General features: G+C 54.2%; 7 protein-coding genes across 7 annotated transcripts; 2 read left to right on the forward strand and 5 right to left on the reverse strand.

The window, feature by feature from the left end:
- Window positions 1-554: 554 nt before the first annotated feature.
- On the forward strand, window positions 555-2,863 carry N7459_000083 (uncharacterized protein; the record flags this gene model as incomplete). The annotated part of the gene is made up of 2 exons (XM_056939268.1): window positions 555-1,713; window positions 1,779-2,863. The coding sequence occupies 2 exons, from the start codon at window positions 555-557 to the stop codon at window positions 2,861-2,863; spliced, it is 2,244 nt and encodes a 747-aa protein (XP_056803548.1).
- Window positions 2,864-4,163: 1,300 nt separating this feature from the next.
- N7459_000084 (putative choline sulfatase) lies at window positions 4,164-5,993 on the reverse strand (the record flags this gene model as incomplete). The annotated part of the gene is made up of 2 exons (XM_056939269.1): window positions 4,164-5,516; window positions 5,583-5,993. The coding sequence occupies 2 exons, from the start codon at window positions 5,991-5,993 to the stop codon at window positions 4,164-4,166; spliced, it is 1,764 nt and encodes a 587-aa protein (XP_056803549.1).
- Window positions 5,994-6,887: 894 nt separating this feature from the next.
- N7459_000085 (uncharacterized protein) lies at window positions 6,888-7,199 on the reverse strand (the record flags this gene model as incomplete). Its single annotated transcript, XM_056939270.1, has 1 exon — window positions 6,888-7,199. One exon carries the CDS (start codon window positions 7,197-7,199, stop codon window positions 6,888-6,890), a length of 312 nt encoding a protein of 103 aa, XP_056803550.1.
- A 1,012-nt stretch (window positions 7,200-8,211) lies between these two features.
- N7459_000086 (3'-5' exonuclease) lies at window positions 8,212-9,844 on the reverse strand (the record flags this gene model as incomplete). Its single annotated transcript, XM_056939271.1, has 3 exons — window positions 8,212-8,988; window positions 9,052-9,584; window positions 9,652-9,844. 3 exons carry the CDS (start codon window positions 9,842-9,844, stop codon window positions 8,212-8,214), a joined length of 1,503 nt encoding a protein of 500 aa, XP_056803551.1.
- Window positions 9,845-10,611: 767 nt separating this feature from the next.
- Window positions 10,612-12,979, reverse strand: N7459_000087 (transmembrane 9 family protein; the record flags this gene model as incomplete). The annotated part of the gene is made up of 5 exons (XM_056939272.1): window positions 10,612-10,642; window positions 10,694-10,914; window positions 10,972-11,424; window positions 11,480-12,822; window positions 12,886-12,979. The coding sequence occupies 5 exons, from the start codon at window positions 12,977-12,979 to the stop codon at window positions 10,612-10,614; spliced, it is 2,142 nt and encodes a 713-aa protein (XP_056803552.1).
- Window positions 12,980-14,169: 1,190 nt separating this feature from the next.
- N7459_000088 (ubiquitin domain-containing protein DSK2) lies at window positions 14,170-15,645 on the reverse strand (the record flags this gene model as incomplete). The annotated part of the gene is made up of 2 exons (XM_056939273.1): window positions 14,170-15,090; window positions 15,178-15,645. The coding sequence occupies 2 exons, from the start codon at window positions 15,643-15,645 to the stop codon at window positions 14,170-14,172; spliced, it is 1,389 nt and encodes a 462-aa protein (XP_056803553.1).
- A 526-nt stretch (window positions 15,646-16,171) lies between these two features.
- Window positions 16,172-20,240, forward strand: N7459_000089 (DDB1/RSE1 family protein; the record flags this gene model as incomplete). The annotated part of the gene is made up of 4 exons (XM_056939274.1): window positions 16,172-16,415; window positions 16,599-18,672; window positions 18,870-20,154; window positions 20,214-20,240. 4 exons carry the CDS (start codon window positions 16,172-16,174, stop codon window positions 20,238-20,240), a joined length of 3,630 nt encoding a protein of 1,209 aa, XP_056803554.1.
- Window positions 20,241-20,795: the final 555 nt, after the last annotated feature.

Below are 20,795 nucleotides of genomic sequence, written 5' to 3' on the forward strand. Positions count from 1 at the left end.
TTCCCCCAAGAATCACGAATTGCATTTCCGCCTGACCCGATGGGATTTACCCGTTCGGGACAATGTGTGAGTCTACTGCAAGATGGTCAGTGGGAATGCCAGCACTACGACCATTACTATGCTGGGCTTGGTCGCCTTGATGTTCCATGCTGGATGTCTGTTTCTCAATCTATTCTCTCAATTGATACCCGGCAGTATCGTGCCCTAACCATCTTTCGCGCCGTGTCTTTCTCGCATTTCTTTGTATACGAGGCGAGTCTGCTATATCCCGCGTCTCTTGGCCCCCAAACCGTCTTCGGTGACTCCTTTGTAGGCTGACGCCCGCATCCAGCTTCCTCGGGTCGACTCGATCAGCTCTGGCGAAGCCGGGATTCCTGCAATCCTTCTCTTTGAATTCTTCACGCTCTTCGCTTTTCTCCTTCTCGTCTCGCCCTCGTTTATATATAGAAGCCCGCCCCCCTCCTCCGCCGCCAATCACTGCACGCCGATCGCTCTCCACAGTCTCTCTCTCCTGCGACTCGGAGTCGCTTTCGTGTTCTCTCGACACCAAAGCCATGCCCCTCTTCAAGAAGTCCAAGTCGCCGTCGAATCCATCCACGCCGTCTCGCTATTCTGTGCGCTCTGCCGAGCAACTGGCTCCGTCTGCGTTTACTGACCCCAGCGCGGTCGCCAACTCCAACGCCATCGCCAACATTCACGGCGGCCACGCCAACCCCCACAACTCCGACCGCCGCGCCTCATATTTCCGCGTCGCATACGAGGAACCCCCTGGCTTCGCGACGCAGACGCACACGCAGTTGCAGACGCAGCCCGAACCGGTTCCGGTGCCATCGTCGCTGTATCGCTCGCAGAGTCAGCGCCAGCCCCCCCACTTGCAGCCGCGCGACCGACCGACCGCCGCGCTCGCCCCTGAGGATCCCCAGCCTCGTCGCTCCAAAAAGAGCCTCTTTGTACGCCCTGCATCCGGCATCCTCGAGCGTAGCGTCTCTGTCAAGGGAAAGCCCATCTCGCATCCTCTCTCCCAGCCTACCTCGCCGGGGCTGCATCACTCGTTCGGCGCGGAGCAAGAGCAACACCTCCAGCAGGACCACCCGGAGGAGCTCTCGCCCGTCTCCACCAATCCCTATGAGCCACACGCGCCGCCAATAGTCTATCAGCAATCACCTCAGCAGCTTCGACGAGCTTCGCGTCAAGCACCACCGCCCTACACCGCTGAGGACCCCGAGTGGTCACCGCCGCAGCCGCAGCCAATTCAATTCCCAAGTCAGGGCCAGCAACCTCGTCCGTTACCGCTCGAGCACGTCAACACCGATCCAACATCGCTGGAGCAGTACTCTCGGTCATCGCCGACCGAACCCGCGCCAGAGTCCCCTCGCTACGCTCCCGAGCAGGGCTATCGGGGCCAGCCCCATTCGCGCGCCCAGCAGGATCTGGTATTGAATGCACGGCCCCCCTCCCAGCATAGCTACGAGCCACGCTCCCCAGTGCCTTCCCAGCAGATTCCTGACGCCATGCAGCAGTCCCCCGCGCAGGCGCCACAGCCCCAGAACCAGCCACCTTCCAACGAGCAACCACCGCAGGACTCCGGTCGACGGGGCAGTACGACCCAGGCCATGCCCGAGCCCGGCCGCCAGACACCCACCGGCAACCGAGCACGTGACGAGCCTGCGGATGTTGATATCCGCGCCTTGATTCAGAAACACGATGAACTCCGTATGTTCAACCCATTCCAATTGTTGCCGTCGGGGGTGGGAATGGCCATGCTAATCGGGATGCAGAAAGCAAATATTCCAAGGTCAAACGATACTATTTCGAGAAAGAGGCGCAAGTGCAACACCTCCAGAACACGGTGGCGCATCAGCGCATGGCCGTGTCACGAACCGTGCTCGATGACAATGAATACACAAACCGCTTCCAGCGATTGGATGGGGCGATCAAAGACCTGGCATTCTCGGTGCGAAAGGATTGGCGTGGGATTCCGACCTGGCTGAACGGGCTGGTGACGGAAGATGCGGTGGCCATCGGCACAAAGGAGATGACGGCCGTGGGACGGGCGGTGGTTAGTCGCTGGCTGGTGGATGAGGTCTTCAATCGATACTTCCACCCGGGGCTAGATCCCAACCTCAGTCTACAATTAAAGAGCATTGAGATGAACCTACGGCGACAACAGATGTGCCCCGCGACGGACGAAGACCGGGAAAATGCTATTGCCCGTCTTTCGAACTGGCGCCGTACGACCTTCGACGGACTGGGCGATACCCTAGCAGCCCCCGCTGCTCAGGAATACCGTGGAGATCTGATCGAGCAATTGACTGCGGAACTGGTCTTGTTCTTGAGCAATCAGCTGCACGAGCCTGCGCTGCCGGGACTAGACGCTGGTGTGCGCATGATCGTCGAGAACACGATCAACATTACCGAGAAGATCCCGCTCGAGGCCCGCGACGTCTGCGTGGAGTATCTCCCGCCCAACATTCTCTTTCACGAGGCGTACATGAAGGTCGAAGGTGGACTGCCACCGCTCACGCACCAACCACCGCCACCGGCAGATCAGGAGCACGAAGACCCGGCTGAGGACGATTCCTCGCCTGGGTCCAACTCCACCGGCGGCGGCGGGGATGGCGCACCACCAGCCCCCCGCGAAGCCCGGAAGAAGACCTCCTCCGTCTTCGGCGCCTTGATCGGCCGCAAGCCCGCCGGGCCAGAACCCAGTCGTCCTGCGGCCGGACAGTCACACGACGACAAGCCCGAGCCCACGGAGCTCACGCGCATCCGCTTTGCCTCCTTCCTGGCCGTCGAGGTGCGCGGCAAGGGACCGTCCACGGTGCTGATGAAGGCGCCCGTGTGGCTGATAGAATGGCCGTGAATAACACGCACGCACGCACCAAACATCCTTACGTGAATGAACAAGGGAGGATTGTTGTACATAGATGGACGCAGGACTGTCACAGGCTGGCATGTGACGACGACGACCACGATTGATCGCATGATATCCCCATCCGTTTTCGTCTTTTCGTCCTTTTGCGGAGGTGGGAGGTCTCTGGACGTACAATACGTACGGGCTCCGAGAGGAGCTTTATTTTCCTGTTCGTTTGAGCTAGCTTTGAGGCTAGGTAGATTTTCAGCCGAGTTGCGAATGAATCCATGATGCAAGAAGACCCGGGCTAGGAGAGCGAGAGTATACCGAGAAAATGAAATGGAAGGATCGTTCTGGTTTGAGCATGCAAAGGGCGGGAATCCGGAGATGGAAGCTTCTTTTTATTTCCGAGGTTCCAACACTTCTTCCAATCCACCTTCAGTATCTCTTTCATGCAACAATAGGCCGCTTAGTCTACCTCGTCAATATTGACCGAATAGCGATACATTCCCTTGGACGGCGCTAGGACCGCCCCCTCGGATTTGGATGGTTTATTGATGGTGCCTACCTATGAAATCAAGCTCGCCCAGAGAGGTGTTCGATCTAACAAGCAACTACTAGTATAAGCACCGGAGTTGGGGAAGAGACGGGACGAGATGGGGCTTGGAAAGGCGATCCCGAGGAGCCGAGCCGTTGTGGGGTTTATTGATCTGATCGTTAGCTAATAACATAAGTTGACTTTAGGTTATTAGTTATAGTTATCAAGAAGGTTTGAAACACTGACATCATGAACGGTTCATCCAACAGTGAGCTATTGCCTCCTGGGTAGCCTATACGAAGTATACGACTACAGATGCCGGTACTCAACTACGAGCAAAAGATGAGTGTAGTCTTGGTAGACAAGTTGGGTTCACTAACTACATAGTAACAGTTCAATATCGTATGATCAGTCTGGTTGCATTACCGGCGGCAATACCAACATACAGGGCGATGGGACACCCAACCCGGGATCGAAAACAAATATGTACAAGAATCCAGACAGCGCTGCGAGCGCTGCGCGGAAATGCAAATTGATTTGGGAATGGTCAAAGAGATAGATACTCCCGGGTATAAGCGCCTCGCTGATGATGAGAAAATGACGAAAAGGACCCGAAAACGATGGACGGGCATGCCAGAAAATGCTCAAACGCAGGATTGAATATCGCCGGCGGGGAAAACATCAATGTGTGAACATGCTGGAGAAAGGAAACAAGTAGTCTTTGCTTTTTGTGCAGAGACATTCCACCAAGACGAAAATTTGCATATGTTTTTAGATGGAGATGCCGTTGGCGTTGGCGGCCTGTTGCAAGACACGGGGCCAGCGCGAGATGAGCTCGACATCGTCGAGAACGCCCTTGCCTTGGTTGCGCACGTACTGGGTGCTCGGATCCACGCGTGGCTCCCAGTCCCACACCTGGGGAGTACCCTTGATCAGAGCCGAGTACACGAGACGGCGGCGCCGCTGCGACTGCAACACGTCCTGACGGATCTTCTCCATATCCCAGCGGCTGAGAGTTTCTTCCATGAAGAAGGCCAACAGCTTTACTGGGTCTGTGGTTTCCGGCAGCGCAGGAGGCAGCTTGGCTGGGCTAGGAGTACGCGGGGGAGTCGGCGATGGGAACGGGTACGACGCCGAGGCATCCATGGCGCGCTGGGGAATAGGGGACGCACGCGGGGTATCGCTGGGAGTGGGAAGGCTGGCAGGCACTGCCAATGGGTTGAGAGGTTTGATCGGAGCAGCTGGAACCGGGAGACCAGCAACCAGGTTGGTCTTCTCCTCGGGGTCGGCAACCAGATCGAACAGCATTGGCGGATCGAGAGGCGAGTAAACGAATTTCCAGCGGCCACGGCGAATCATGACGAGCGGGGCCTGGGTTCCCTCACCCATGTATTCACCGTACACGGTGTCAGTGCGAAGACCCTCGCCACCAGTCAAGTAGGGCACCAAAGAGACACCATCCATAGGCAGGCCCGGAACAAGCGGAGCACCCACAAGATCTGCAAAGGTGGGCAGCAAGTCCATAGTTGATACATTCTGGGGAATGCGCTTGGCGGCAAACTTCTTGGGAGCATAGAAGAGCATGGGCACACGAGCTGAGTTCTCGAACCAGGTCATCTTGTACCAGAGGCCACGTTCGCCGAGCATATCGCCATGGTCACCGGTGAACACAATGATGGTGTTCTCATCTAGACCAGTGTTCTCGAGCACGCGCAGCAGTTTGCCGATGTTGGTGTCGACGTATGTGCAAGCGGCGTAGTAGGCACGGCGAGCAGCGCGGATGCGCTCCTCGGGCATCTCTTTACCCCAGAGGTCAATACACTTCAGCACACGCTGAGAGTGTGCATCCTGCTGCTCGTGGGGAATAGCCCCGTTCTTGGGCAAGGGGATGTCCACATCCTCGTACATATCCCAGAACTCCTTGGTCATGGCGTAGGGATCGTGCGGGTGGGTCATGGACACTGTCAGACAGAACGGCTGATCGGTGCGTTGGCGTACATGGTCATACAAGTACTGCTGAGACTTGTAGATCACCTCTTCGTCGAAGTCCAGCTGGTTAGTCCGCACCACCGGACCGGCTTCCATCACCGAGGACATGTTGTGGTAGTAGTCGAGACGGATATCCTGAGAGCAAGTCAGCCAATGGACATTTGCTGGCGACTTTTTTGTTCTTCCGGGGACAGAACTTACCGGTTCATCCCAGTTGACGGACCAGCCGTAGTCACCGGGATAAATATCACTCGTCAGGCGCTGTTCGTATCCGTGCAATTGGTCCGGACCGCAGAAGTGCATTTTGCCGGCCAGAGCCGTGTGATAACCCTCCCGCCGGAGGTAGTGAGCGTAGGTCGGGATGTCGGCCGGGAAGTCCGCGGCGTTATCATAAGCACCAATCTTGGAGGGCAGTTGGCCGCTGACCATGACAAAACGCGACGGGGCGCACAGCGGTGAGTTGCAGTAGGCCGAGTCGAAGACCACACCGTCGCCGGCGAGGCGATCAAGATTGGGAGTCTTGATGGGCGAGTCCTTATCGTGCAAAGACAGCAAGGGCGCGGCCATTTGGTCGGCCATGATGTAAAGGATGTTGGGCTTCTTGGTCGCCATGATGGATGATAGCTTGACGACCCGATGGAGTGGAGGGAACGATCAACGGAGTTGGATGGGAAGAGGAGAAGAGCGGAAGCGGACTGGGGGAGGATGGGGGGTTGATATATGAAGCCGAACTCTGGCACATGTGGGGAACTCGAAAAAGAAAAGGCCCAAGGAAAAAAAAGGAAAGAAAAGAAAGGAAATTTTTAATGATGAAAGATGATAAATCGCCCGGGAACAAGCGAACCGACCCCCAAAGCTGATTATCGCGAGAGGGCCAAGATAGTAAAAAAAAAAGGATGGAGGGAATGTAATGCGCTTACAAGCGCGGGCGTAACGCAGCGCCGGGGTATACCCGACTAGAGTACTTGCAGACACATCCACCAAGTCCCCCTTGTCATACCGCGCTCCGTGCGGGACAGCAACAGCCATGCACAGTCCAGATCTTTCCCGATAAGTCCACAGTAGTGCGCGTGCTACTGCAATGGAGATCAGGGGGGTGATCCGGCACTGACGTATATCCGCCCGCAAAAGCCGTAACTAAGATGGGACAATTTGTGGGTGCGATGGTGTGATTGCACCAGGGATGGCGAGAAAGGCCAGTGGCCCGACCGGATTGACAGGAGCATGGGAATGCGGTGTATTGTCATGTATTCAGCCCGTACATGGTGGTATCAGTTCCGCCAAGTGGCTCGAGCCGAGTTGAAATGGAATTGGGCGTCGTCATGCGCCAGGAATTGGTGTCCAGCTCGAGGAAGACGGTCCTGTCCACTTAGAAGGACTGGAGGCCTAGGGGAAAGGGCCTTTGGGGGCCCGCATGAGAGTCCCGGAAACCGCTGTGTGCCGAGTTGAGTTGCCACCCGATGTGCTGGTACAGGCGTAATACACTCGGTGCATGTAACGCGAGGTTCAATTTGTGCCCATGATCGGCTCTGGGGCAGGGATTACACCGTGGCCGGACTGAGAGGACAATGGCGGCGGGCTGGTCATGCCAGTTTTGTCACCGACTTCACTCGACCCCAGAGTAGCCGGAGAGATTGAAGAGCTGTAAAGAGCTGCCGTTGGAGGCACGACAGACGCTTTGTAACGCGGCCGATCCCAGCCGACAATCAGTGCAAACCTAGAGGCCCACCGGATCGTCTCATCGCCTTGGTGACCAATCAGGGCGAGATGGATTGGGTTGATATGACCCTGGAACTGCCTGAACGAGTTAGCTGGCATGCGTCGAGGGGCTTATAGTGGGCTTAGGGGCAGTCGCTCCACTTGCTTATCTTGAGGGCCAATCACGGCGTGAACAGGTCGACTGCGTCCGAATCGAGAGAGTGCGCATGCGAAGAAGGACGGCGCGCTGAGGACGGACAAGTGGGACAAGCGGTGTATGCGACAAGTACCCAAGTATCTGGGTATGATCTCGGAGTTGAATCGTGATCCATCAGGTGGATTTTCGCCGCTCCAAATCCTTGGATTTCGGGGCCCCGTTCTGAGCAATGAGCAATCCCCCTTTCCAAGCACGTCATATACCTGAAGGGGGTGTCAACCCACAGTCCACGCGAGCATTGGTTGACGACGCCTCCCCCGGATTGTCCAGGCCAAGAAGGTCACCGCCGTTTCGCCCGCGGCTCTTAATGAGGAACCTTCCGAGCGGCGTTCCCCACATAGCCACGTCTGCAGCAGTCGCGGACTGTTTCACCCGATGCAGAATGGCGCAATCAAAGCCGATCGTCGTAGGCGAATGCTGGACACGGGGCGTTGGTGACGGAAGAGCAACAAACAGGTGCGCTCACGCGGCGAATTCTGGATGCCCAGCATGGTATCTGTTCCCCGAGAGGTGTCATCCCAGGGGGTCGAGGAAGATCTGTAGCCGAAAGAGAAGGACGGAAGCGACGCAGATAATCTCACATCTCGTGTCTCCTGTCTTGCATCACGCATCACACCTCACACCCCAACATACCGTCGGAGCCCCGAGGGTAAAATGAGCAGCCCGTGCAGTGACGCTGATGGTGGTGATCTTCATTGCAGCACTCAGACTACACCTGAAACGAGCGGAAATGCACCAAAGAATGATAAAAATCGCAAGATAAACACCAAGGAGTTTCACTAAGTAAGAATAGGCAATGCAAAAAATAGGAAATAGCAAAGCTTTGTGCTGTGTCCACCGCGACCTTTCTGTTCATTTTTCCTCCTTCCCCACAGTTCTTCATCTCCAATCGTTCTCGGTTCCAACCTCAAAGACTTAGACCTCAATGCGGCCAAGCACCAGCAGCCACTTCTGCATCTCTACGCCCAGTCTCTCACGCTCGTTCGGCTCCACTAGTGCGGTCCACCAAGCCTTGCTCGAGACGGGCATCTCAACGGCCTTCTTCATTTCGGCGGGCAAGTTGTCCACGTACCATTTGACCAGGTCCCGGCTGGCCATCGCATCTTCCAAACTGTCGTGGCCAAATCGCGTCTGCTGAATGGGGCGATTCAAATGGATCTGGCTGAGGTTCTTCAACGACCGGGCTGGTTCCGGGTCGACACGGCGGCTCTCCAGTTCCAAAGTATCAATTATGCGGTGGTGGATCCATCGCAGGGCCAGCATGTCCGCGGACCCGCCATGAGTGATCACAATGGTCAGGGGCCCAACAAACTCCCAGAGGCGCCGACGGGCCTGATCACGCCCGTAGATGCAATTCTCGCTTTCCTTGGCTCGATACAGCATGTTCCAGTTGACACCGGAGAAACGGGTGTTCAAGTGCAACATGAGGCTGCTCGGCCAGACCAACGAGTCAATGAGGACCTCTCCAGTGTAGAAGTCCACCGCGCTAACCCGAATTAGTTCCAATTCACCAACGCGGTTGATGCCCATCTCGCAGTCCAGAGCGATGGCTTCTCGTTGAACGCCGGAGAAGGGAGGGGTCTCATGGAGTGCCCACTCCTTGCGCATTTGGTCGAGATCATAGACATCCTCATGATGGTCGTGCGAAACGCAGCCCGGGCCGAAGATGCGCCCGTTGCAACAAGTGAATCTCTACGGTTCAATTGATTAGCCTGGCTATGAATTAGAAGTACTGGCAGGGTGAAGTCCACTTACTCCACCGCGCACCAATCCGGGGTGGCTTTCGCAGACAGCCCTCTTGACCACACGCATATCCTTAATGCGCTCTTCATACACCTCATCGTCGATGTATTCGATGCGGATACCCAGACCATTAGTCCCTGGGTCCGTCCAACAAGAGAAGAGGTGGTGAGTCATGGGCTTGCCATAGCGGTCGACAGGTCGCGGCTTCCCAGTCTCTGCAAGCAGAGTATCGTATGACTTGGGCTTGCGCATCTTGGGCCACTTGATGTTACGGCCCCCCTCCGAATCGTTCCAAGGATCAATTACCGTTTCGACTTGCTCCCCCTCTTCGTCTGGCGCCACAGTCATCGCCCGGTCCACGTCGGTCTCATTCTCCTTGGTGGCAAATGGGTTGACTGCATCATTGGGGCCAAATGTGCGTGTCCAAACAGGCCGGTCTTCCATCGGCGTGCTGAGGTCTGGTCCCTCAAATTTCTTCGGCGCCACCTTGGGCTTCTCGGGCTCTGGCGCCTTGCGCCACTTGCGGGCTTTGCTGCGGATGCGAACTGCAAGAGTAAAGGTCAGTGAAACTGGCACAGAAAATGGCGAGACTCAAATGAAAGAGAGACATACGGCGGCAGCGTTTGCAGCGGCGCATTCTCATCAGATCATAGATCATGTACTCCTCGAGCTGATATCCATGCTTTTTGAGCTGCTCAGGGTTCAAGGTGAACCCTCTCATGTCAGCCGCAAGATCGCGGCTCTCCTCGATGGGGGCCAGGATCTGCGGCATACGGTTAGGGTTTGCAAGGGGATCCGAAGCCATGATCGGCACGTTGGGATCGAAAGGGTGTAATGAAAGAGTAAAAGGAGGAAGATTGAGGGGTGGGAGAAGAAGATGGGAGAAGTCTGGAAGTTGAGGAAGGAAGGATAGAGATGAAACAATGAAGAGTGGTGAAAGTGTGAATGGGGGACAAGTTTGACTGAAAAAGTTGCAAAGCGAAAGTGGGATGGAGGTAGAGGATGGATGGGTGGAAGTTGAGTAGGACTTTAATATGTCAGGGTTGGGAGTGAATGACAGCAGCACAAGGGAATAATAGCTTGTCACGAAAGGAGTAGAGCCTGGGCTCACAGGCTGCAACGATGCATGATGGTACAGGCAGACAGCAGAGGCAACGACAGTGGGCTTATGGGACAGAGACGAGTATTTTGGTGCGTGTTCAATAGAGGAAACCAGGAGAGACAATTTGCATTTTTTTAACTCGACAGTAAAATACACAGCCCAGCACCCACTGACTTATCATGGTCCAATAGGGCCAACTGTCAACACAAAACTCGCTTGCCTTGGTTCCACTAGGTAGGAGAGACACAGAAATCAAAAGAAAACGGACCAAGATATGACAATATCAGCAGGGGCAAATTCGCTCTCGGGTTATGACATGCAAGGAAAGAGACAGTATACGCCGTGGTGGTTGGTCATCGCCACCAATGCTTATCAGACAGATGAATTCGTGAGAGGCGAAGAAGAAGTCAAGAGGTAGTTGGTTGCCAGGTTGGATGGCTGAGAGATGGGAAGGGAGGCCAGCAATGGTTTTAGTCAATCTTGATTGCACTAATGAGGACGCTTTGTATTAGTAGCCTGCCTAGTAAACAAACGAAAATCGGGAGGGATTACCTGTAGACACGCCGTACAAAGACATAGGCAGCCAGGAACCCAACGGTGCCAGTCAGCAAGCCGTACACAGTACAGGCGAGGAAGCTGTAGCTGAAGAATAACAAGCCTGACACAAAGCCCGTGACATGGAGTTTGAACATATAGTACCAGATACAGTAGGCAAAGATCCAGAAGGCACTGCTACCGCCAGTCAGGAAGCTCTGCCACCACCAGTGGTGATTCTAGGAAACAGCGAGTAAGCAGGCGCGCGAGAAACAGGAAATCATCTTATGACTCACCTCAGAGCAGAGTTGGCTATATGTGGCAATGACAGTCACCTCAATGACAGTCACAATGAGCACAGCAGAGACGACACTCAAGAACCCAAACACATAATAGTAGCCACTCTTGTCCTGCCACAAGTTCTTGAACACGAAGAGAAGTTCAATAAAAAGAACAGCGAACGGGATCAAGCCTGTGAGCAGTGGGCCGGCAGGGCTGCGCAGATACCAAGGCTGAAGGGGAATTTGGCGAGCAATCGAGTTTGTTTTCAAAGGATGTTCCCATGAACTTGCCCGCACATATCCCAGCCAACTACCGATGTAGACCAGAGGGACCTGGATCAGAAGCCATAGGGCAAGCAGACCAACCAGTGTGCCAAATGGAATCGCAGTGCTTGACGCCTGGGCCCAAACAAACAGATTCAAGATCAGAACGAGAAAGAATGTAAGGCCAGGGAAAAGTAGGGCCGTCTGAAAATTGAATTAGCCACAAAGAATGAGATGAGTGCATCCTCCCAAGACTTACAATCAAAGTGTTCTTGCGCCATGCGGATCCGCCAAAGGTTTTGTAAAGTCGACCGGAGAAGTAACCAGAGAAAAGGCCAGCAAACACAAACAGACCCATACCAACACTGACAAAGCCGCCACGGAAGCTGGGGTTCAAGACACCCAAGCAACTAAGCGACAAAAGCCCAGTAGCCATAAAAAGCAGCTGCATTCCCGAGCCCACCAACGGGGCCAGTAGACCACTGTAAGCTGGGATGCGGAAAACATCTCCATGAAGTAGCTTCCAACCACTTGTGTCCTCGAAAGGCTCATCCTCCGAGGAGAGATCAGCATCATGCTCCACGTCAGCGTTGTCTAGTAGCCCTTCGCCCTTCTTCTCAGCAGATCTCTTCCGTCCGGGCTTGTTCTTCAGCTTCCGCTCCTCCATGGCTCCATCGCCACGGCCCTTAATGTCGCCTTGAACAGTGCGACTCCAAATAACGAAAACCGTCACTCCCAGCACAGTGGAAATAGTCAACGAGTTAATGATCGCCAGCCAATGAGTCATTGATCCTTCCTCATGGTTAGTGAAGTACAAATCCCAGCGATTGGCCCACTCGATCTTCGTCTCCTCGCGGAAGTAGACCGAGTAGGTATACGGAACCTTCAGCGTGGCGCCATCATCGTCGTCGTCGTCCTCCGGAATGTAAGACAGGCCCGAGTACTTTTCTCGCAGTCGGGACATGTTCGGCGCAATGTACAGACCAAGGCCTTCACTGTCCTTGTGTACGGCCTTAGGACAGCCATTTTCTTTGCGGTCCTCTGCAGTAATGCTTTTTGGGTACACTTCAAATCCAACGATGACTTTGCCCCCCTCCGGTGCGCTCCGCCAGCGGATAACAATTGTAAAGTGGTTGTTGATAAAATAACGAGCCTGGGCAGTGGTTGGAGAGAGATCTTGATACCCAAGCTTGAATCCAGAGGCGTAATACTTGCGACTTCGGTCGACAGTCACAAAGCTGGTTGCGCCTGGCAGATTATCCACAATCCACTCGATCACGTAGTTCTCCTTGATGAGTTGACGGGCCCACTTCACGTCGGAGCGGCTGATCTCACGAGTACAGAGAGCCTGGCATTCCACATCTTTCCCCATAGTGAGCTCAAAATCGGACGTCATGATGCGGTCTCCACGTAAGACCTCGCCGAGATTGAGCGAAATGCTCTGGCCCGAGCCAAATGGTGAACCGCCGTGCGATCTGCCACTCGGGGGGCAGACGAAAGGGAGGTCGAAGTAGGCATATTGGAGCTGGGTGTGGTCGGAGAAGATTTTGTTCACGAGAAGTGGAATAGGCTCATCGTCATTGTACCGAGTAATTGAGTAGCCTTGGATGTGAAGTCAAGGTCAGCATTGCAGAGTGAAGTTGATCCACCATGAAGGGAGCTTACCAGGGATGTAGAACGCCCAAGCGCAGGACACGAATGATAGCATCCGTAGCGCCCAAGTACCAAGGCGCATTGGCCTAGAAGCCACCATATGCATTGCGAAACAATTCCAGTATTTTCGTGCTCTGTCCAGAGAGAAAGCGCAAGGTACGGATACCCATGCACCTACTCCGCAACCTGGGAAGATCGTACGTCGGTGGGTGAGTGAGCACAGATGTCAAAGCAGAGACGACAGTCCAGCCCTTAGCCTTGACCCCGGCGAGACTCAAGCGTGAGTTCTCTCGCGGCTGGTGAAGTTATATAGGCGATCGACAAAGGTCGGGCCGATGCGCTTCAGTGATTCTTGGCGGTGAATCGGTGGATTCCTAGAAGCCAGCGATGGACGAGCGGAACTCGATCGTGAGATGGACAGCACGGCAAGGGGGATCAGGATTAACGAATGAAATCGGCACCGAATGCCGCAAGGCCAACACTAGACTTTGTTGCACGTCTGGGGTCGAGGGGATGGGTGATGACGATCGGAGCTCCAGCGTGTCAACATGGATTACCTAATGGCGCTGGAGACCTGCCCGGGTGGGAAGGTATGGACTACGAGGATCGCCAAGCACCAGCAAATCAAAATGCAGACACGGAAAGGAGTACCTAGGTATCAATCTTGGCGCTTCAAGTAGAAGAGTAGCTGTCTTTCATGGAGAGTAGTGTTATATCGCCTGAGTGCTAGGTTCTAAGGAACCTTTTCGGATTGTCGAATCCAGCCTTGAGGCTACCTAAGAGATATTTCTTCCAGCCAGCGCTTACGTTATGAGCACGATACCGACCGACCTGGTAGGTAATGGAGTCGTGTCGTCGTAAATGTCCCATGTGTACCTAGGTGGAAAAGGGTGTTATTAGTTGCTTAGGTACAGTAGGTACCTAGCTGTGCAATAAGGACTACCTTACACACTTAGGTGACTGATCAAGCCGGTCGTTTTCGCTATAGAATTTGCATGGTTTAAACAATCAAGAGAACTGAATATGGAATTGTAGAAGAGGGTCCATTACCATCAGACAATTGGAACACCAGCACCGAGGCTTGTCCAGGTCCAAAGAGATAAATAGATATGAAAAGAGAAATTCCACATTTAGTGGGAGTATGCGAAGAGGGGAATGGACGTCATCATCACTTGGAAGGGCCAATTGTGACCTTCAAAAACAAATCGGGGGCCATGAAATACATTGGGATCAGAATGAAGACAGCTAGAGAATTTGGAGGTCAAGAAGGAAGGAGTGAAGAGGGCCCAGATGAGTTCAGCCGCTCAGTAGGTACTCAACAGCACCTTGCACGCTACCGCCAGATCGTCGCAGCGCTTCAATGTTCCGCTCGAACTCAAAGAAGCCCATGTCGTTCAATTGGCGGAGCTGTTCGGCATACCTCTCCTCAGGAGGACGATTGTCGGGTGGCTGTGGAGAGCCAAACCCGCCGCCACCGAACAAGGCCGCCATGGGGTTCGCGCCCGCGACGCCACCGTCCCCACCTTGTCCCCCCATAGCTTGCATCATTTGAGCCATCAATGCAGGGTCACGCAGAAAAGGGTTCTGCTGAGGATTGAATGGGTTGGCACCCGCCTGTCCAGCATTGCCAAACAGGGCGGGATTAAGGAGAGCGGCAAAGGGGTTCTGAGCACTTTGACCAGCCTCGGGAGTTGTGCCCTCCCCAGTTGTAGACCTCTCAGTAGTAGGTGTGGTGCCTTGAGCGGCGTCAGTCTGATTGTCGCTGGGTGTCGCACCGGTGGCCGAGGGCTGGGCGGGGTTTGCGAAGGGATTGCCGCCAAAGAGAGCAGCGAACGGGTTTCCAAGCGGGTTCTGAGGCATTTGGCCGAATGGATTTGGTTGTGTGGTCTGCTGCTGGGAATTGTTTTCCTCAGCAGTAGTGTTAGTGACGCCGGGTGCTGGAAAGGCGTTATCACCGCCGAGACCACCGCCTCCCATCCCCATCGCCCGCTGCATTTGCATCATGTGCCGAATAGAACTAGGATCTGTTAACATTCGCCGAAACTCGGGACTTTGCATCATTTGGCGGACGCCAGGTCCCATATCGCGGAGCATGGGATTCTGTTGGATCATCATATCGATCATCGCGGGGTTCTGGAGAGCTTCGTTGATGGTTGACTGGAATTGAGGATTCTCGAGCATATTGAGCATGGATTCGGTGTCCGGTGGGGGACCCATCTACAGTGAATATCCCGTGTTAGTGACACAGTGCCTCCCCAGTGCTTCTTTTAGAACATGGTCACTCTTGGTGGGAACTCAACTTACCCCACCATCAGGGCCAAAGAGACCCGCCCCAGGAAGTTGGGCAAAGCCGGCATATCTAGCACCAGTCAAGCCTGCAAGAGGATTGTTGCCAGTGCCTGCAGCAAGATTGGTCGGAACACCCGCGGCGGGCTGACTCGGAGTAGCACCAGCGGATGACGTTGCTGGGCCGGCCTGGCCAGCTGGGGCCGTCCGTTGTTGGTTGCTCGCTGCGCTCTTAACCAAATGGATGGTGTGTCCATCCTTGATCTTATAAGTTTCCAGTGTTTCATTGTCTTTGAGCACTCGACCGGAGTAGATTAGGCGCTGGCGATCGGCGGGGGTATCAGCGTATTCGGAGCTCGAAAGCTTCAGCTTCAGCTCTGACACCGGAGTGGAGATAGGAAGGGTCAGAGTAAACTTGGCGTCAGTCGAGGACTTGACAGTGAAGGTAATGGGGGCGTCATCTGCAACGCCAGTGTCGTCGGCCATAGTTGGTACGAGGACAAGAACCGCCGAGTGGGGTGGAGGGGGAATGAGCTCGAGTACAAAGGAGAAGAGTTGTTGGTGACAAAGGCAACCACAGCAGAAGCAACAAGAGGAGAGATAGGCAATCGAGTGGAATCAGCAATGGCTTTGCGAGGACCCGATGCAAAGAGAGGCGATGGGTAGATACGCGGAGGCGACGCTCTCGTGAATTGCTAGGGCCCCATCCCAACCGGGCCTCCGCTATTACATAAGGGCGGTGATTGCAGAAGGCGGTCGAAACTGATCGTTGCGGTCCACGTGACCCGCTTCGCACTTGCAATTTTGCACCTTTTCTTATCCTGCGGACACGCAGAGCTTCATCTGCAACTTCGACCGTGCCAAACTCTGGGGAGTCCTTCTTCTCTGTTGACTCCACCCAGCAGCGATGGGATTGATGTGATCTTTTGCATCGCCTGGCCTGCAATTGCATCGACGAACTGCATTTTCTGCTTCGTATTGGGGGTGCAGACCTGCGAGCTAGTTGCCCACCATGGCTACCACCTCGCACATGTTCATGTACTCCCTAACGATCCAGCCTCCAACTGCGATCACACAGGCCATCTTGGGTCAGTTTGCTGGGACCAAAGAGCAGCAGATTGTCACCGCGTCTGGTTCAAAGCTGACCATCCATCGCCCCGACCCGGCCCTCGGAAAGGTCACGCCGATCTTTTCGCAAGATGTCTTCGGCATCATTCGCTCACTGGCTGCATTCCGACTCGCAGGAAGCAATAAAGGTACGTCTTTGCAATGGCCCGAGCCTGCATTTACGAGTTCAACTTAGTGATTCTTCAAGCTTCCCGGGTAGCACGGTCCTGGTATTCTGAACCAGCAGCCCCTTGACGGGTAGCAGACCTGCCCCGGCCAGCAACGTTGACGCTGTAAATTCTACGCGCGAACCGTGCTGAGTCATTCTCCAGATTACATTATTATCGGCTCGGATTCCGGACGCATTACCATCATTGAATACGTTCCCTCCCAAAACCGCTTCAACAGAATCCACCTGGAGACATTTGGCAAGTCTGGGGTTCGTCGGGTTGTTCCGGGCCAATACCTTGCTGTGGATCCCAAGGGGCGTGCATGTTTGATCGCATCAGTGGAGAAGAACAAGCTGGTCTATGTTCTGAACCGTAACTCACAGGCAGAACTGACCATCTCGTCCCCACTGGAGGCACACAAGCCACAGACATTGGTGTTTGCAATGATTGCTCTGGATGTGGGCTATGAAAACCCTGTATTTGCTGCCCTCGAGGTGGACTATTCCGAAGCCGATCAAGATCCCACCGGCCAAGCATACGAGGAGATCGAGAAGACCCTCGTGTACTATGAGCTTGATCTGGGTCTGAATCATGTCGTTCGCAAGTGGTCCGATCCTGTTGATCGAACTGCAAATATGTTGTTCCAGGTTCCGGGAGGGGCCGATGGACCCAGCGGTGTTCTTGTCTGCGCCGAAGACAGCATCGCTTACCGACACTCCAACCAAGATGCCTTCCGCGTGCCCATCCCGCGTCGCAGTGGACCAACAGAAAATCCTGAGCGGAAGCGATCCATTGTGTCTGGTGTGATGCACAAGATGAGAGGTGCCTTCTTTTTCCTTCTCCAGACCGAGGATGGCGACATGTTCAAGCTTACACTTGACATGGTCGAGGATGAAAATGGGCAATTGACTGGCGAGGTTCAGAGATTGAAGATCAAGTACTTTGACACTGTGCCTGTTGCATCCAATCTCTTGATTCTCAAGAGCGGTTTCCTATATGTTGCCAGTGAAGCCGGTAACCATCATTTTTATCAATTTGAAAAACTTGGTGATGATGACGAGGAAACAGAGTTCACCAGCGACTCCTTCTCTGCTGACCCCTCTGCTACCTACGATCCGGTCTTCTTTCAGCCCCGCCCGTCGGAGAATTTGAATCTCATGGAATCCCTGAACTCCCTCAACCCGTTGATTGATAGCAAGATTGTCAATCTCACCGAGGATGATGCCCCCCAAATCTACTCAGTTTGCGGCACCGGTGCCCGCAGTACATTTCGAACCCTTAAGCACGGGCTGGAGGTTTCGGAGATTGTCGAGTCTGAGCTTAGAACAGTACCATCCGCAGTTTGGACCACCAAGCTTACACGATCGGACGAATATGATCGGTATATTGTCCTTTCTTTCGCCAATGGTACCCTTGTCTTGGGTATCGGAGAGATCGTGGAAGAAATTGCCGATTCAGGCTTCCTTTCGAGCGCACCTACGCTGGCCGTGCAACAATTGGGCGAGGATTCGTTGATCCAAGTACACCCCCGTGGAATTCGTCATCTCTTGGCAGACCATCGAGTCAACGAATGGCCTGCTCCTCAGCATCGTTCTATTGTCGCTGCCGCTACAAATGAACGGCAAGTGGCCGTAGCTCTCAGTTCCGGTGAAATCGTCTATTTCGAGATGGATGCCGACGGATCTCTTGCTGAGTATGATGAAAGACGACAGATGTCAGGTACTGTTACTTGCCTTAGCCTTGGCGAAGTTCCCGAGGGCCGGGTTCGCAGCTCCTTCTTGGCTGTTGGCTGCGACGACTCAACTGTTCGAATCCTCAGTCTGGATCCGGACTCAACACTAGAGAACAAATCTGTTCAGGCTTTGACGTCTGCGCCATCGGCTCTAAATATCATGTCTATGGCGGACTCGAGCTCAGGAGGCACTACACTTTATCTGCACATCGGCCTTTACTCTGGAGTTTATCTCCGAACTGTACTAGACGAAGTGACGGGCGAGCTCTCCGACACCCGGACTCGTTTCTTGGGGGCTAAGCCTGTTAAACTGTCCCAGGTCTCCGTTCGGGGCCAGACCGCCGTGTTGGCTCTCAGCTCACGCCCGTGGCTTGGATATTCCGACATTCAGACCAAGAGCTTCATGCTCACCCCACTGGACTATGTTGGCCTGGAGTGGGGATGGAACTTCTCGAGCGAGCAGTGTGTTGAAGGAATGATCGGTATTCAAGGCCGAAATCTACGGTACGTTTCTACCTGCAGCTCCCCTTACCCTCCAGCCTTCCCAATTCCTTGATCATATGATGAAAATAAGGGCCCGAATAACCATGTGGATCAACTTTAATTTATTTAACCAATTGTTCCTACTGAGATCAATCCCCGTCAACCACCTGCACCAGATTTTTTGAATTGTGGAATACCGTCGCTGACAATTTCTGAAGAATCTTTTCCATTGACAAATTAGACAACAACATGCTTCAGGAGTCTATTCCTTTGGCATATACCCCTCGTCGCTTCGTCAAACATCCGGAACTGCCACTCTTCTATGTAATCGAATCTGATAACAATGTCCTGTCTCCTGCCACTCGGGAGAGTCTTATTCAAGACTCACAAGCCCGCAACGGCGAAGTTGCCAGTTTGCCACCGGCCGACTTCGGCTACCCTCGTGGGACAGGACACTGGGCCTCTTGCATCCAGATTGTGGACCCGGTTTCTTCCAAAGAGGTGGTTTTCACTCTCGATCTCGAAGATAATGAAGCCGCAGTCAGTGTTGCTGCGGTACCATTTTCCAGCCAGGATGACGAGACTTTCTTGGTTGTGGGAACTGCGAAGGACATGATTGCTAGCCCTCCGTCATCCTCTGGCGGCTTCATCCACATTTACCGATTCCAGGAGGAAGGCCGTGAGTTGGAGTTTATCCACAAGACGAAGGTCGACGAGCCACCCCTCGCCCTCCTCGCATTCCAAGGTCGACTTCTGGCTGGAGTGGGCTCCATTCTTCGTCTGTACGACCTAGGTATGAAACAACTTCTGCGCAAATGCCAAGCTCCCGTAGTTCCTCGGATGATTGTTGGCCTGCAGACGCAAGGCAGTCGGATCGTGGTGAGCGATGTCCGTGAGAGTGTCACGTTTGTCGTGTACAAGTATCAGGAGAATATCCTGATTCCATTCGTGGACGATTCTATCGCTCGTTGGACAACCTCCACAGCCATGGTGGACTATGAAACTGTCGCAGGTGGTGACAAATTTGGCAACCTGTGGCTGATGCGGTGCCCGAGCAAGGTCTCAGAAGAGGCCGACGAGGATGGATCCGGTGCCCACCTCGTCCATGAGCGTGGCTACCTGCAGGGAACACCCAACCGCCTGGAGCTGATGGTCCACTACTACACCCAAGACATTCCCACCAGCCTGCACAAGGCCCAACTCGTGGCAGGCGGTCGTGATATTGTTGTCTGGACCGGCTTCCAGGGCACGATCGGCATGTTTGTTCCATTCGTTAGCCGTGAAGATGTCGACTTTTTCCAGAGCCTGGAAATGCAGATGGCCGCCCAGCACCCCCCTCTGGCTGGCCGGGATCACTTGATCTACCGCGGCTACTATGCGCCCGTGAAGGGTGTGATTGACGGTGATCTTTGTGAGATGTATTTCCTGTTGCCGAACGACACCAAGATGATGATCGCAGCGGAGCTTGATCGGTCCGTGCGGGAGATCGAGCGCAAGATCTCGGTAAGTATCGACTTTACTCCTCCGCTTGACAGGGGACACGATAGCTAACGACCCTGCAGGATATGCGGACCCGGGTGGCATACTAATTTTGGAAAGTTCTGGCGTCTGATGCTGGCGTTCGTGCTGTCTGGGCTTCACATACCTAGGAATCTTCATAATTGATATCCCCATATGCGGCATTGCATCGCATCCTTCTCATCTTTCCCCCTCTCCGCTACGGCGCACCCTTAGACCCTTCTTGACGTCTCTTGCCTCGCTCGGTTTGCCGCCTTCTCTCGGCTAATCTTGAGCTGGATGCAGCCCGGCTACTCTCCTTTTGAGTGCCGGCCTGTATGAGACAAGAGCAAGCATGGACCTCTATGCCTCGACGTTCTTTGAGTACGGTTTTATCTGCCTACGCACCACGGATATGAACCGTAATTAATCAGTCGGAACAGCCCGTAGCCTATCCAGAACAGATGATAGCCCATGAGAGACTGCACAATGCACATTGATGAACATTAGGAACACATCCATTCCAAAATTTGAGTTCCGGCGTTCAATCAACACGCCGAGCGACTGGACTCCCACGCTGGTAAGATGATCAGGCTCTCGACAGGAACCCTGGAAAAACTTGCACAGCGTGAATAATCTTCCCTCCT

This window comes from Penicillium hispanicum, assembly GCF_028827665.1.
Source record: "Penicillium hispanicum strain IBT 35686 chromosome Unknown utg000001l_segment0_segment0, whole genome shotgun sequence".
In the NCBI taxonomy this organism is placed as follows: domain Eukaryota; kingdom Fungi; phylum Ascomycota; class Eurotiomycetes; order Eurotiales; family Aspergillaceae; genus Penicillium; species Penicillium hispanicum.